This window comes from Melampsora larici-populina, assembly GCF_000204055.1.
Source record: "Melampsora larici-populina 98AG31 unplaced genomic scaffold MELLAscaffold_17, whole genome shotgun sequence".
Lineage (NCBI taxonomy): Eukaryota > Fungi > Basidiomycota > Pucciniomycetes > Pucciniales > Melampsoraceae > Melampsora > Melampsora laricis-populina.
Window position 1 is genome coordinate 854,803 of NW_006768781.1, and position 16,585 is coordinate 871,387.

Here is a 16,585-nt window from a genome sequence, read left to right on the forward strand (position 1 = left end):
CCCGACAACAAGCGCACACGGACTGCCTTTGAGGCACAAAGGCAACTTGTGTGCACTTGTCAGTGAGCAAACACCACACGGACATGGTGATGCACCACCAAATAGACACTTCAAAGTTTGCAGAATGTGATTTCTTGAGTGAACACACCCTAAAACATTGTTGGAAATACAAAGAGCTCCTATCTATGTACACTTTGCTAGCTTCATAGATACAACTTAGCTTTCAAATGAGCTCACTATACATAAATGCATAATTGTAAACACAAAAAATGCTCAGATCTTGCCAGATATCTCCAAGCATTGTGCTTTGACAAACTACCAATCATACAAGTTTTATTCCAGAAGTTTCACAAAAATCTTGCAATTGATGAAAAGTCTTGGAAGTACAACAACTGACTTGAGTTTTTCTCCATCTTGATTAAATTTGGTTTTGGCCAAGTGTGTTCACATACCAATATCTGAAGTGTACACCAATCATCTCTTTCTTGAATGGAAGAAGGAAAAGTATAAGTTGTGCTTGCTTTTAATTCAGTTGGATCATCATTTCAAAACAATACTGAGAATTGAATTGAAATGGAAAAACAGGAGACTCAACACACAGAGGAAATGAATGCCATATCACAAAATGGTATGATAAGGGAGAAAGTTACAAACAAAATGAGTGACCATATCAGGCAATTATATGGGATTTTGACCAAAAGCTACATATAATCAAACCCATATAAAGCTGTACCCCTATACAGCCTTAACCCACCTGTAGCCATGGTTTTTTGGTTCTCCCAAGTTGGCCAGGGCCAAAATTGGTTAGAATCCCATAGTTCCCCCTATTTCAGTAACCCATACCCAAAATCAAAAAAAACTCTTCAATGTAAAGCCATAGAAAAATGGTCAGTATGGAGGTGTGAATCCCCAAAATTCAACCCTCTATCACTTCTTTCTTTTGTAGAAATTAAGAAACTCTTGTAATGTAGATGCACATTTAAGGATATACTTCTCATAAATTACTCAGCAGAGCACATGCTGAAAATTTTGATGGCAAGTTAGATTTTTTCAATGGGATCAGCTGATAGTCCAATCCATATAAAGTCATGTTCCTAAGACTGTAGAGGGACCACCCTCTGCAGTCATGTCTTTCATGTCTTTAGAGGTATTTCAATACATGTATAGCCATGAATGTATGTCTGTAGAGGGGCTTGCCAACAAAGACATAACCCCCTCTATAGCCATAGACTTTCCCTTCCACAGAGGGGTATGGCTTTAGAGGGATTTCACTGTATCTTTATGCAACAACTTAACCACCCTCACAAAGCAATTATCTCCTTGTAGGAATAGAGTGTAGAATGCTTACTTAGGACAGGAAAGATTCTGAACATAGAAATCAAGTAGATAAATTCAGAAGAGATCAGAAACCACAGATATAAATTACAGCCCCCAATCCCAAGTCACTGGTAGGCAGGCCAATGAGTTCCAGTGACTTGATGATGACTTGTATTGGGTTTGAATTGAATTACAGATAGATATGACTAAACTCAACAAAGTCTCACGCAGTCTGTGGTTGCTTGCAGCAGTCTGAACCTGCAAGGGACTTATGCCAAAGTTGCAGAAACTCAAAGCATGCTGTTGTGCTTTTTGCAGGAGGCTTCCTTGTAATCAATCCACACGGTTCCCTACCAAAGATTTTTATGTGGACCAAAGCACAGTTCCCGTGGAGAAGGCCCCCGACGTCGGGGGCCCAACAGTCTTGGCAAGTGTGTCGCATTTGTGTGAATTTTGTGTCACAAATGTCTACAAATGTACACAAAGGGCAAATATTGCATGCACATCACCCAGGCTGAACTTCATCAGTCTGAGTCAAGACTCAGGCAGATTAGGAGACGAGCAGCCCTGAACGCTCAGTATTACCGACTGAACGCTCATTTTTCCCTACTGAACGCTCAGTGTTCTTCACTGAACACCTAGAAGCTGCCTACGAATTATCCTTGCTCCGAGAAAAGCTAGTGACCATCCGCCTGTTCCACCTTGCATAGCTCGCTCGCACGTCCGAACACGCCTGCGGGGTCAGCTGTCAGATCAGATGAGTGGTCAACAGTCGGATAACTCCTCCTATGTAGTGAGTCTATGTAAAGTACATACATAAATCCATAATGTCAGTTCATGGTATCAAGTTTATTTACACATATCAAATTCAAATTTAATTGCTTGCAATCATTAAGTACATATGTATTTATTCCTCAATCCTCGTAACTTTTCAAGTCACATTGAATCTTACTCTGATGAAATCCCACCTGGTCCACATCCTATCAATCAATCATGAAGACAACCATCATCACCATCATCCCATGCCTGGAACCTATTTAAGAGAACATTATGTTAATGAACCTCATCCTTGTCCTTTGTCACCTCCAAATCAACTTCGTTCACGTCCCAGACCATCAGTGCCATCGCGTCTTTCAACTTCAGTCACTTGTCCACAATGCGTAGCTGACCCGTCCACTCGTACTCCACCCTTCAGTATCGCCTCTTCAGGATTTACATCATCTCAGTCGAATCTATTCTAATTGAAGTTACTCAAGTCTAGCAATGATTCATCACAAAATCCTGGACCTTTACTTGACTTCTCACCGCACACTAAGCTTTTGGCTCCATTCAGAGTGCGTTACGCTCTCACCTATCCGAAAAGAAAACTCCACATGAAAAGTAAGTTGATCACAAGTTTACTAACTTTTATTTTATTATTCTAGTCAACTAAAACACCTGCTCATTCTGAAATAGCCATAGCCAATGTATTCGAACGTATCACAGTAAGTACACCACTTGTATCAACGTCTTTAAATCCTAAAAATATCCATTTCTTCAATCTAGAATTAATAGCAAAGATGGTAAAGATTCATTTGATTTAGATATTCAAACCGGTATGGAAGAGTTTTGGCAAATTTTTCAATTACCATTCGCAAATACACCTGAAACGATTCATTTAGATGAACAAGCGATTAAACAAACAGTAGAAGAATTTTTGTCATTTAATGGTAGGGCTGCTGCTGCTTGTACAACACTTACTAGACCGTTTGCAAGTGATGAAGAAGGTCCTCATGCTGATTTGTTGAAACCTGCAATGAGGTATTTTTGCTTTGGTAGTCCATTCAGCTGATCATTTCTTTATAATCAATTAGCTGCAATCGTACAAAGTTCAAAAAAGGTTGGAACTCAAACTATTTTTGTCTTGATTGTAGATTATGCTTCATCAAATTCAACTCCATTCTTTTGTGATCTTGCAGAGGCTGTGATGTTAATCTTAGGGATTCCTTTTAGAATGAGACTTTTACCACAAATGACAGAAGATCCTGCTGCATCTTATTATCGACTAGAAGAAGCTTATACTCAAAACTTGGCACTTGAACCACTCTTTGAATTATATGAAAGACGAAAGGTTACGTTTTCAAGAGTAATTTGGCTGAAAGGTTTTACTTATCGTGACTTACTAGAGACTTTAAGGATCAGTCTTATGAATCAAGCAACAATGGTCTGTAGTATGGATTGGAAAGAACATGATGTTTTTTTAATTTCCAACAATCGGTAAGTCATTGTACATCGATTCAAATATTTGATTGGTTTTCTGATACCCTCTTTGATTTGGTTTTCACATCACGAGCTGGCGTACACGTGATTTAGACGGAAATCTTTTCAGAGGCTCCAAGTCTACCTCGCCTCTCAGCAAAGCTCCACCTCGTGGTGCAGTCAGTGCATCACGTTGTTTTTCGTGAAATGATCATGCATTAAGGACCAGGCGCAGATTGTAGACGTGATCAAGGGCAATCTCTAGTTTTTCAGTAAAGTCCCAATATCACTGCTTACCGTTTTTGGTTCACTCTCTTACTTAGATCTTGTGTGTTGATAATGGACCCTCGCTCGGTTCATCAGAACTTGAGTCTCGTAAGGTTATTCTCACCACTCGCATACGTTATAAGCAATGATTCAGATGATACTTATTCATCTGCATTCACGTCGATCCACGCACGCATTGGGGATAGAAAGTATGTGGTATGTAGCCGTGTTGAATCATTATAATTAACAAACTCTGATACTGTTTCCATACATAGGCCGCTATGATTTGTTAGGAGATCAAGCAGGTCAAAAGATCAATATTTTCAAAGGAATATCAATAGAAAATCGAAAATATATAGGTATAATTTCAGAAACAATTTGTAAGAGTTATGGAGAATTATCAAGAAAGAAACTTTAGGTAAAGATTTAATCGATTGATATCTGAATGGAACCATCAAATCATTTCTATTACTGAAGATCCTCAAAGCTGGATTGATTGGAACTCTGTACTCAAGTTAAGGATGTTGAAAAAATTTTATTAATGAAAAGTATTGCCGTTTTTTTATTTTTTATGTATTTGGTTTGAGGGTTCTTTGTTTGTTTGAGGATTTATACATCTATGTTTCTTGCAGATGGTTCCTTCTTTTGACTAAGTTTTCTTGTAGATAGAATTATATGAGGTTCGAAATGCATTTGTAAAGAACATTGATTTATTGTTTCCACTTCCTCTGATCCACACACGTCCGTAGAGAATTAATCGTGGCTCTGAGTCTGAGGGTAAAGGTTTGCTTAGTACATAACTGGTTACATATTATTTTTCTTGTTCAATTCATGGTATTGATCAGTCAGATTCAAATGGTCCGGTTGAGAAAGGTGGTGATTCTGAAAGGCTTGATCTTAGGAAGACAATTTTGCAAAATGTGAGACTTTTTAATTGAACACACTTTCCAAGTACCTCCCTGAGCAAAACCGATCAAGCCTCGTTTTCGAGAGAGGCACTTCGCTGAGTGTAAATCTCAAAAATATGGATTGAGCAAACTGCCAAACACGCTGTCGTTTTTAACAAGGCGTTGGGAACTTAGTCATTTATGGAAATCCAGATGATTCCACACGTAAGTGATAAAAAAACTTGGAATCCTCTCATTTGTTTTTGTTTTTGCGGTCATACTGATCGCACGTGTGTCGGTGTGTGTCGCTTGACAAAAAAGCGGAAGAGAGAACAGCTTTATGGGCTTCTAGGACTGAATCTCATTGGATCAGACTTGATCAACATTTACTTCAACAGCAACGTCCTCCCAGTCTATTTTTCTGTGTTCACACGATGGAACTTGTCATCCCTTGAAGGGTGTTAAATGTCCTGGGATTTGACTCAGAGGAGGGTAGGAGGCAATCCTATTGAGGCAATGAGTTATGTAACAGATGTACATCAGATACATGAGAAGGGAAGGGGACGCGATGCAGAGTGTAAATGCTAGAGGTGATCAAAGGGTGGAGTCTATGAGAAAAAATCAAAGCTATGACAGTTCCTTAATCAAGAAAATCATTCTGAAATCATGAGCTCCGTCAAAATCTTGTATTCTGCCATTGCTTGATGAATTTATGAAATTCTAATAATTGGTGATGTGTTAAGACTTCGACTACTTCCCTCCTCATCTTTAGTCTGCTTGTATTTTATTACACCAACTCAAAAAGATGAAGACATTACAGTTCAAAACCATTTACTTGAATCAATTTAAATGAAGTAGAAAAAACCAAATCTATCAGAACAAATTGATCATCTTATAATTCTACAATCGAATATACTACCTCAACCATTTATCAACAAACTCAACCTTTAACAGAAAAGGGTCAAGTTTTTGATGATAGTTGTGAATTGAACAGTAAGTTTTTTGTTTTGTATGAAAGCGTGATTTGTCAAATCTGTGCTTGTTTTTTCATACCTCATGTTTTTCATTTGATTAAGTGTTTTGGGTGTTTTTTTATGTTTCAGATAGATTGGACTCTTGGCGTTTGAAATTACTTCTGGAAGATAATTTTATCTTTCTTTGGGATTGGTTTGGTTATTGGTTCATCTTGCGCAACAACTAGTCCAAAAGCTTTAATAGCTTTGAGATTGCAAACCAACTTTAAGACCTGTGTCTGAGACATGGAATCAAGGAGTGATCCTGGATTGACACAAACAGGCTCCAGGTTTTTGTAATCAGCGAAGCACGGCGGGGAAGCAATTGGTGATTGTAAGTTCATAGGACGCGACTGGGTTCCTCCAGATGATGAGAGACAGCTGGATTGTATGCGAGCCGTGTTCCAAGACCTCAGAAGATATAAAGCTGTTCCGTCAGAAAACCCAGCAATTCTACACTAGTAGGTGTATCTTCCATTTGCTTCATCTTCCATAGTATTCATATCATCTAATTGTAAGATCAAGCTTGCTTGAGATTGTAAAAACTGTGAAATATCAGAGAGGCCGCCAGTTTTAAGCATCGTGTGGAAATGTGGAGAAGCTGTAGTCAGAAATGACAAAGCCATTAACAAGATGTTGGTCTATTGGTCATGTTTGTGGTCAAGGATTAAACCACACTTTGAAAACGTTAGGGGCCTGTTCACTCGGGGCAAGCTCTCCATTGCCGTCAGTTTATCCTGGATGTTGGAACGAGTGGATCCGGTGATTCACTCTTTAGTTTGAATCTGACTGCAGGCTGAGCCTCAAGGGGTATCAAAGGGGTCAGGTCAAGGCGGATTAGAAGCAGAACTGGATTGTTTTGTCAGAGTGGAATGTGCAGAAGACCGGCGTTCTGGTTTACACTATATCATACTATATATATCTGTTTTACACCTCAGACTTTTACAGTTGTGATCGTGATATCTGTTTTACACCTCAAACATATTGGTTTCCAATTTCTGCTGATAATGATCAGGAGTAGATTTACCCAGTCAAGGGAAAACCGAAAGCTGAAACAATTGGGCAGCTCATCTTTTGGGTTTTAAGATGTTGACCTGGTCTATCGAATAGCGATAGGAAAGAAGCAGCTTCTCAAAACGTTCATCCCTAGTCTTTCAATTTGGAAGTGGGATGTGTTTTTCTCAGGTGGAGATATGGTTGGCTCAGAGTCAAAGAAAATGAATGGATTAAAGTTAAATTAGGAAAAGATTTATTGACTAAAAGAATGATTAAAGAATCAGAAGAACCGAATCAAGAAAAGTTGATTGAAGATTTGTTTGATATTTTGAGGTATGTGAGTTTTAAGCGCTCTCGTCAAATAATAAGTTGATAAACTGATTATTTTAATTCCTTATCCTTGAAATCAAGTCAAACGGATCCAAATGATGAAGCTTTACCTAAAAATATCTTGATTTGTCCTCACCATAGACTCAATGAACCATCAGATATCCCCAATCGACAAAGTTCAGATCGTTTCATTCCATCTCCAGTTTCTCTTTCAACTGTATTAAGTTTACTAAGGATCAAAGACATCATACCCATATACTTATCATATGAAACTGTTGGTTTTCTTTTCACTTTTGGTGCTGGTGCTGGTGCGGGTGTGGAGCTTGGGTCTGTCATATCGGTGTTTGTAATGGGATTTATTTCGGCTTGCGCTTCTATTTCCATATTGGCCATTGCTTCTTCTACTTCTTCTGGTACATTATATTCATCATCATCAAGACCGATATCATCTTTTTCGACATGTATGATGGATTGTCTGAGCAAGTTATAAGCTTTGCGTACGAATGCAGGGGTGATCTAGTGGATTGATTCAGGAGAATAATACAATCAACATATAATCTAAGTTCCGGAGAAATCATGATCGAGACTGAAAAATGGTGTAAAACTCACCATTTCCATACCGTGAGCAAATAGCTTCACTGAGACGAATCATACTTTCTAATTGACGAACAGTGATTCGATAAGAATTCCTTCCCCATCCCTGAGAATCATCCTGTCTCAGATCTCGATACTTTTGTTCTAGTAAAGCTGAAGCCTCAGGACTAAGCTGAGAGATATCAAAAGTATTGATTTCCAAATTCAGTAAGAGAGGCCAAAGAAATCAAACTTACTTTAGTGAGTTGGTTGAGTTCGACAATAAAGAATATACCTCTGTAGAGCATCAGTAGAGAATTCCGGAGTGATAGCAGCATCCCTAAACCAATGTGCGTTGACGATATGACTAGCGATAGCAAAATCCACATCCTCATTACATTCATCCAAAACGACAAAAAACAAATCAAATCGACTCATGATCGGACCACTCATCGCCACATTAGCTCTTGATGACATCTTTTTATTATATCTACCACCCACAGGATTACCAGCAGCTAAAATTGAAGTTCTAGCATTAACAGTAGCTTGAATTCCAGCTTTCGCAATCGAGATCGTTTGTTGTTCCATTGCTTCATCAATTACAACTTGATCTGAAATATCCATTTTGTCAAATTCATCAATCGCACAAATTCCATTATCTGCTAACATTAATGCTCCAGCTTCGATTGTAAATTCACCAGTTTCTTCATCTTTGACTACTGCTGCTGTTAAACCTGCAGCTGATGATGCTTTTCCACTTGTATAAACTGATCTTGGTAAAAATCCACAAACATATTTCAAATTCGAGATTTAGAAGTTGAAGGATCTCCAACAATACATAAATTGATATCTCCTCTTAAATTAATACCTTCATGTGTTGTTTTATGAACTCCTCCCATTAATTGTAATAGAATTCCTTTTTTCACGATTTCGTGACCATAGACTGTAGGTGCAATTGATCTAACTGATCTTGAATAAATGTCTTTTGCATTCACCATTTCTCAAAGTTCTTCTACTTCAGGATCTGTCAAGGCAGTGAGGAATTCTCTTCGAGTCTCTTGATTATCACTCACTACATCTGGATCTAAAGTCTGGACATTGGCGACATTGACCTATGGAGATCAATTAAACATAGCATCAGCGTGATAGCGTTAATAAAAAAGGGAAAAAATTGAAAAAATGTGTACTCTTGAATCTGCCCTTTGAACCATGCACGCCAAGAAAGCTGTCTTATACGTCAAGCCTCTTACACCAAGAACCTTCAAACCACTAACACCCATAGTAGCAGGACCACCACCGCCTTTCCCACCATTATCACCAGCATGTCTAATCATTTCAGTATTAACACCAGGTAAACCTAATTGAGCCACATCAGGTACAACAATAAAGGTACCAGTAAAAACACATTTATCTCCTGCTTTTGCTTTTTCTACCATCTCTCCACGTAAGATTACATCTAATGATCTGGGCATTGAACCGGTTGGAATCTCATTTGAATTTTCTTGAATTCGAACTCTTTGCCAATCTGAAAAAATGGATTGTTCAATTGAAAGTTTCCAATCTGTTCGATTATTACATTGAATATTGGGACAAATATTTGGCTAAAGAAAATCATCATCAAAAATCAAAAAGTTACAGAATGATTAGTTCAGAATAGAATGATAAGATTAGAAGAAGAAGAAGAAAGATTGAATACATACTTCTGTATATCTAAATTGTTGTTCAACATCTTTTACAATCGTTTTACATTCTTCACAAAGAAATGTACCAAAGATTAATTCAGGTCTAACTTCACTTGTTCTAGTAATCGTACCACCAATTGACATTAATTTTCCATTTTTTTTAGTTCTTAAATGTCGAATACCAATCACTAATGGTAAATTACTTATAGCTAAATTGAATTGTCGATTAATTAAACCTGTTGAATTTGGTGAATGAGTTTGATTGTTTATATGTAAGTAATCTGGATCAAATTTTCTACTAAGGACTGGATTCCTTGTTTGAGAAAGGGAAGAAAACTAGGGATTGAAAATTGATTAGCTTTGGTACGAAGGTAAATTGGATTGATGTTTGTGTGTGGATCAAGACTTACCGATAATATTGATCTCTGATAGCATTGGCAAGAGATATTTCGGTGGATAACAGATGTGAATAATCTACGTATAATGTAGTGGTTCGAAGCCTCATCATAGACTTGACTGAGAAGGAGCAGAAGCACGAGTTTCTTCAGTAATGTCTTCAACAAAGCTGAAAAATTAAGAATCAAACAAATTCTTTATCAGTATCGTTTCGAATGATGTAAAATGATTGTTTTCTAAGAGTCGAATTCTTACTCTTCTACAAATTTAACCATTTGTTCTTGAAGTGAAACACCAGTTTGATCTTTAACTCTAGGTATCTCATCTGGATTTCTTTCTAATCTTCTTCTCATTCTTCTTGCAACTCTTCTCTGTTCTACTTCTTCTGCTTCATTTTCATTCATTTCTTCATTTTGATCATTTGATGGTTGTCTTGATCTAACATCTTGCATTGTTATATCTGATTCTGATGGAAATACATTTTGATCTGGTTGTGAAGATGGTAGATCTCCAGATGATGCTAGAAATGACATTTGACTTTAGATTTTTTCTTGATCGGTTCGCTTCGGGGTTTTATTATTCAAAGTCTTGATCGATGTTGATTTCTACTTCAATCCGAATGTATCCTTTATTTCTTTGACTTCTTCGTTGGTTCAAGTTTCAATGTGTAGTTCAACTTCAGAGCTCAGAACCTCAAATAAATTTTGGTATCGGCTTTCATATCGGGTAAAACTCCCGTTAAAGGTAACAATAGGTTAACATCGTTTTGTTTACGATGTACAAATTCACGTAGGGTACGGACCAGAATTCAAAAGGGTGTTGAATTGGGTGATAAGGTGGTACAAGATGGGTCTAAGAAAAGTGACTGAGTTGAATCGGGTACCTGGATGGTTGTCAATGATCAAGTCAGACCATGAAAACCGTACAGTCAATTGAAAACTAAGTGAGATGCAGAACTTACTCTTGTGGGCCTGTAAGCTTTCCAAATCATTCCGACCGCTTCATCAAAGTTATCTTCATCGGCATTTCGTTTTTCAGCTTGAATCATTTTCTTAAGTTCGTCACGTTCAGCAGAGGTTTTGGGAATTTTAAGATTGAGTGATGTGAAGATGTAGATTGATGGATAATCGAGATGGATGAGGTGAAGGTCGAGAAGGATAGCTTGAGTGAGAGGTGATGTGGGGTAATTTAGTTCGACTGAAATGAGTTGAAGGGAATTAAGATGGTAAATGAGATTGAAGACGATGATGTTGAGTTGAATTTAAAGGTGCACTGGTACTATTATTCCTACTTGGGGGTCTTGGTTGGATAGCATAATGTGGAAGAGGTGGTGGTGGTGGCGGTGGTAAAGGAGAAGTAGGACCTAGTTGGACTTGGTTCTTTCATTCTAATCATGGAATGTTGATGATGTTAGATGAGTGTCGAGTCGACCAAGTTCCAACAACGACGTAAGAATGGCACCGAGACCGGACATACTCTCTTCAGGATCTGGCTCCCAAGGCTCCAACCCCAACCTACAAACGGGAATTGCGAGAACAGGCATCTTTGCCCGGTAGTGGCCTTGAGCATATGTTTTGACGGATCCCCCATGGGTTCATACAATCAGGGCAGGACCGCTCATCCCGGCTCATCCCAGCTCATCCCAGCTCATCCCAGCTCATCCCAGCTCATCCCGGCTCATCCCAGCTCATCACTGTTGATGAAGTTGGATGATGGCTCAGTGTTCCTGAGGTCAACGCCTGAGTCTGGCAGTTGGGGATGGGGCAAACTGGGCAGGCTCAGCGTTCCAATTTGGGTTGGACACAAATTTCACAGTTTTTTTGATACTATTGCCAAAGAGATTTGGGCCCCCGACGTCGGGGGCCTTCTCCACGGGCACTGTGAAGAGAAGGATTGTGTGCTGAGCTCTTGCAAATAATGTACTAATGTTTCCATGAGGAAATCAATTCGCTCTTTCTGACATTGTTTTGAAGATCATGTCTCAATAGCAAATCTGGACTCAAGAAGAATTGGCCTACTCAAAGTGGTTCTGAGACTTTTCCACAAACATTCCAGAAGAATTTTCCATGAAGCCACAAGAGAGAATTTTGGCTGTGTTCTGGCTCCCTGGAATTGTGGAAAAATTACATAGTTGAATGCCCTTTGCCCCTAGGATCCAAAAGACAGTGTGATCCAACCTTGCAGCTGCTGAAACTGTGAATATAATGTATTTTTCCAAGGTGAAAATCATTACATTTATTTCACAAAATGATTAAAAATGTATTAAGTCTGCATTAAGTCTGCATTTTTGTGCATCAATTCTGCATTATCAATCATTTTGTGCATTCAACTCAATTGTTTTTCACCTTGGAAAGATACATTATTTTCAAAGTGGGATCAAGGCCTCTTCAGCTCCCCCCCTCAACCACATCTCTTTCTTCACTATGGCCTGAAAAGGATGATTGACAATATGGAATGATTTCTTCACGTTGTAGTATTTAAAGCTCAACAAGAGCTTTACAACACCTAAGAAGGGATAATCTACTACGTATAATATAGTAGAAGTTGCCTAAAGACTGCCTTCTTCAAAGAAACCAGCACAAGGGCACTTGCTGACCACTTTGTGATAACAGAGAGAAAGATAAAGCACCAGAGAAAATAAAGCAATACTGTTGTGTAGTATTATCCCCAGTTTTTAAGCGCAAAAAAAAGTCACACACTATGTTATTACTAGCAATACTGTTGTCAGTATTATTCCCAATTTGACTTGTAGTCTTTAACACACGTAAATAAATTTCTCCTTGCTTTGAAGGGGTGGATTTAAGTGATCTTAGTACAAATATAGTAAATAAATGATGATTTATAACACTACAACAAAGGTATAAGATGCAAAAAGGGGACCAACAATCCCAAAATCATCAAAGAGTACTTATATCCACATGTAATAACCTTTACAACAGTCAACAGCCTCAAAAACTAATCAAATCCGCCTGAATAACCCTAAAAACCATGTAATGACGCAATGTAATGATCTTGTTACTAATGTATGATGTAATTTTCACAGCCAAAAGTGATAAATGACACAATGATGTAATGTACAGCACTTCTTAAGATGAATACAGGTGATTTTTTCCTTGTAAACTAGCTGAAACCCAATTTTTGAGATTACAAATTTTTTCAGATGTGCTCCAATTTTGATCTACTATAGTGCATCTTGTAGCCCTCATGATACTGATCATTTCTGACACCCATATGACCTACTTCTGATGAGTGATGAGTAAGTTATTGAGTTGTGAAGTTAAGGTTTTTGGTGTTACATGTTGACTTGTGACTGTAAATTCGAGATTCACACCAATTTCTTATTTGCCTTATAACCTTTTTCATACACCTCCGTTACTAATGATTTAAAGGTTGTACATTATGTAATCCATTCTTCTGCGTTGAATGAGCTATCTACCAACTTTATTTGACGTCATGTGACATATGTAATTAACTGAAAACCTTCATTTTCCACAAAATTCACCCATTTTCTTCACTTTTCACAGCTGCTACTCTCTTTTTCTTGCTCATATAATATGACATCATCTTCTATAACCTTAAAAATCCCGGAAAATCCTCTTGGCAACCTTAATTTCCACTACTACCACCATTACATATGTAAACTACACGCATAACCCTTGTTTACCAACTTCGAAAAAGTACCTTTCTGCTAATAACTTCTGTTTTCCCTTATCAACCTTGAAGATTAAAATTGTTACTGTATAATAAACTGTTGTTCTTTCATATTCTAACCTTATAAAACCCATAACTTAATTATAAATAAGCTAAAAACCATTTTCCAACTTTTACACCTATATTTTCGAATTTTTCTTATCTTTTCTTTTCTCTCTTTTTGTAATAACTTTGTAAATAAACTATGTTGATCTTAATAATAATTTTGAAATGAGATGACATAATAATGAGCTAATAAGTATACATAAGCCTCTAAGAGCTTCAATTGATCTGAAATCTTGAATTTCGAATTTCCTGCTACACTGAAGTTTTCTAATAACTTGGTAAAGTAAAGATGATTAATTTTCTTGCTTGATATCATAAATAGATCACCACAACGTGTGTAAGAAGATCAATAGAGTAGGGAAAGGTTCTGGAAGAACATCCTTGATTTTGAATGGGTTCAATGTTTGATCCTTCCACTGACAATAAATCAAATTAGATTGGCTGAAGATTGATAGGCCAAAGTTTTATTCAATGATGCACCAAAATATTAACATGACTCTGGTATCTTGAGAGAGATCAATAGCGGTACACAAACATGAACACCCAACCTAGAAACAATTGGGTTGTCATGGGTTTTGTCCATGGGCTTTTAGGTCAAGTGTTGAAGTTTGTGTACCGCTAATATCTATCTGAATCAATATCTGATGTTAATTGTGGACCAAGTTCAAGAATTAAATCAATTACTACAAAAGATTGTGATGATACAAAAAACTGAAGCAAACTCTTAGATCTTGAATGAGATTGATAACAATAAAAAAATAAAGCAAGCTTTTGGATCTCACTGAGATCAATATCAATGAACAATTGAAATAAGTTGTGGGATCTCAAACAAGATCAATATTGATAAAAAATTGTAATAAGCTCTTGGATCTTGAACAAGATCAAGATCAATATCTATCTGAATTGATTCCTGATGTTAATTGTGGACCAAGTTTGTGAATTAAATTGATTACATTCAAATGATGATAGGCAAAAAGTCAAACAATTTGATTTATAGTGATTTGAATTTTGTCAGATGAATCTTGGGCTCAAATGAAGTAAGTTGAGACAAGTTGTTGAGTTGATAATGTTATTAAGAAATTTCCTCAAAGGGGTACCTGAGGAGGGAATTTTGTCAGGCATGTTGTGATGGTGGATGTTGGACGTAGATTGGGAATGTGATGATTCAATCAAAGTCCAGAAAGCCAGGACATATTCTGGCTTTCTGGCTTTGTGGAAAATTTGTTCTGGAACCTTTGTGGAAAAGTTCCAGAACAACTTTGTGTTTTATAATTCTACAGCCATTCCGATATTTCTTGTCACTCCATTTTGAAAAAGAAAAAGTGAAACTTGGGGAAACCTAAGTTTTTACTCGATAAAACTTTGAAATCGGCTGTAATTCAATGAAATACAGCCAATTTTCAGGTTTTAACCAGTTAAAACTTAGGTTTTGAGCTCATAAACATTTCTTTTCAAAAATGTGAGCGACAAGAAATATTGGAATGGCTGTATGTATATTGATAAAGATCGAAGAAATACAAGAGCCAGTACAAAAATAGTATTTTTCATCTGTGATTTTTTTTCAAATCTCAATAACTCAGTCAACTTACACAATGGAGGTTGATAGCCTATACATTATTGGTGGGGAAATACAGGAGCATCTTTACAGATTTATTAGTGGAACCGTATCACTTTGAAAACAAATTGAAATTATCTTGAAAACAATTTGAATTCATGGGGTGAACTGGTGTACCAGTGAACAGTAGTTGGGGGCTGTGATTCCGGGTGATTGCTCAAAATTATGTCAATTACGGGTTGTGATCACCTGGTGTTCTTTGTGTCAATTTGAGATTAGTTGTAAAGTGTATGTGAGGAGCGTTGATCACAGGTTTGCACTCCCCTCCAGGGAAGCAGAATGTTATTCAGGTGAGCTTCAAGCTTTTTCACATTAGGTAGGCCATTTGTACATGTCAATCATGAGACACCACCAGAAACCACAGAGACCCTGGAAAGATTCAGCTTTGACAGAGAAAGGGCAAGAAAATTACTCAAATGTTGATAACAAGGGATGCAAGATATACATAGTATACATTCAACCCCTAAGGCAGAGTGCTGCAACATGTCACATTTCATTTTCCAGTCTACACCATAGGAATAAAGCTGAATGAAGGTCACTCCACCTAGCTCCACCTACAGTGGTGATGACATCATCATGTAAACTCTTTGATATCACACTGGAGTTTGGAGAGGAAACAAGTCATATGAGATATAAGCACAGACAAACCCGTATCAATCCTTTCTCTGTCATATTCTTTTCCCTTCCAACTCCATTCCCTCTGGGTTTGAACTGGGTCATGACTGCAGAAATTGTGCTAGATTTACTTGCAGATGGTGTGGTGCATCTTTGTAGCAAGTCTTTACACAGTAGCTTTACCACTGTTGAGAATCAATTAAAAGAGGTGTCATTGGACATATCCTGTTATATTGCATGAGAACATGTGATCATTAGGCATCAATGTGAAGGTATATACTCATGTCATATGCCTTAACTTTTCACAATGCATCCCCAAATGCTTATACCATGAAGTATGCCTTATGACTTTCACTCAGTTCTCTTTTTCTCACTACACCGCCAAGTTTTGGGAAAAAAAACTTCAAGGTTTTAAACCTTATTCAATTGATGTTCATGGAACATGTTGAGAAAAAAAACAGCAAACTCTGTGTTCCAACCAGAGAGCCATATTATTCAGGTTTGCTAGTCTAATACTATAGGGGGAATACTATAGTCTTCTTCTTTAGATGGTGTGCAATAAAGCAGCTTGACACTCGAAAGAACTCAAACATGTTTTGTGAAGTAGTATATCTACTGTGATAGATAGAAGAAGACTCATATGTGACTTGAATGTCGCTTTCTGCAAAAGGATGTGTTTATGTGGAAATGAACACCAAAATATTAATTTAGCCAAAATCATACAACAGAAGAACAAAGTACAAAATATTATTTTGATCAGACAGCAAACATTACAATTATATAAGAAGATGGGGAGTTGATCCCACATCATGGATTAAGAGATTGCATATATTAAGAGTACAAATGTGATGGAAAATGCCTGACAAAACGAGAGAGATACATGCATATCCTCCGATATCT

The 16,585-nt window shown here is 37.4% G+C and overlaps 3 protein-coding genes across 3 annotated transcripts; 1 reads left to right on the forward strand and 2 right to left on the reverse strand.

Moving 5' to 3' along the window:
* Positions 1–2,781: 2,781 nt before the first annotated feature.
* Positions 2,782–3,820, forward strand: MELLADRAFT_86240 (uncharacterized protein; the record flags this gene model as incomplete). Its single annotated transcript, XM_007409726.1, has 5 exons — positions 2,782–2,801; positions 2,863–3,117; positions 3,187–3,573; positions 3,650–3,734; positions 3,779–3,820. The coding sequence occupies 5 exons, from the start codon at positions 2,782–2,784 to the stop codon at positions 3,818–3,820; spliced, it is 789 nt and encodes a 262-aa protein (XP_007409788.1).
* Positions 3,821–7,180: 3,360 nt separating this feature from the next.
* On the reverse strand, positions 7,181–9,811 carry MELLADRAFT_86241 (uncharacterized protein; the record flags this gene model as incomplete). The annotated part of the gene is made up of 9 exons (XM_007409839.1): positions 7,181–7,539; positions 7,658–7,809; positions 7,917–8,388; positions 8,460–8,590; positions 8,638–8,645; positions 8,695–8,733; positions 8,809–9,222; positions 9,322–9,616; positions 9,714–9,811. 9 exons carry the CDS (start codon positions 9,809–9,811, stop codon positions 7,181–7,183), a joined length of 1,968 nt encoding a protein of 655 aa, XP_007409901.1.
* Positions 9,812–10,249: 438 nt separating this feature from the next.
* On the reverse strand, positions 10,250–11,087 carry MELLADRAFT_74786 (uncharacterized protein; the record flags this gene model as incomplete). The annotated part of the gene is made up of 2 exons (XM_007409838.1): positions 10,250–10,582; positions 10,661–11,087. The coding sequence occupies 2 exons, from the start codon at positions 10,745–10,747 to the stop codon at positions 10,508–10,510; spliced, it is 162 nt and encodes a 53-aa protein (XP_007409900.1).
* Between the last annotated feature and the right edge of the window lie 5,498 nt (positions 11,088–16,585).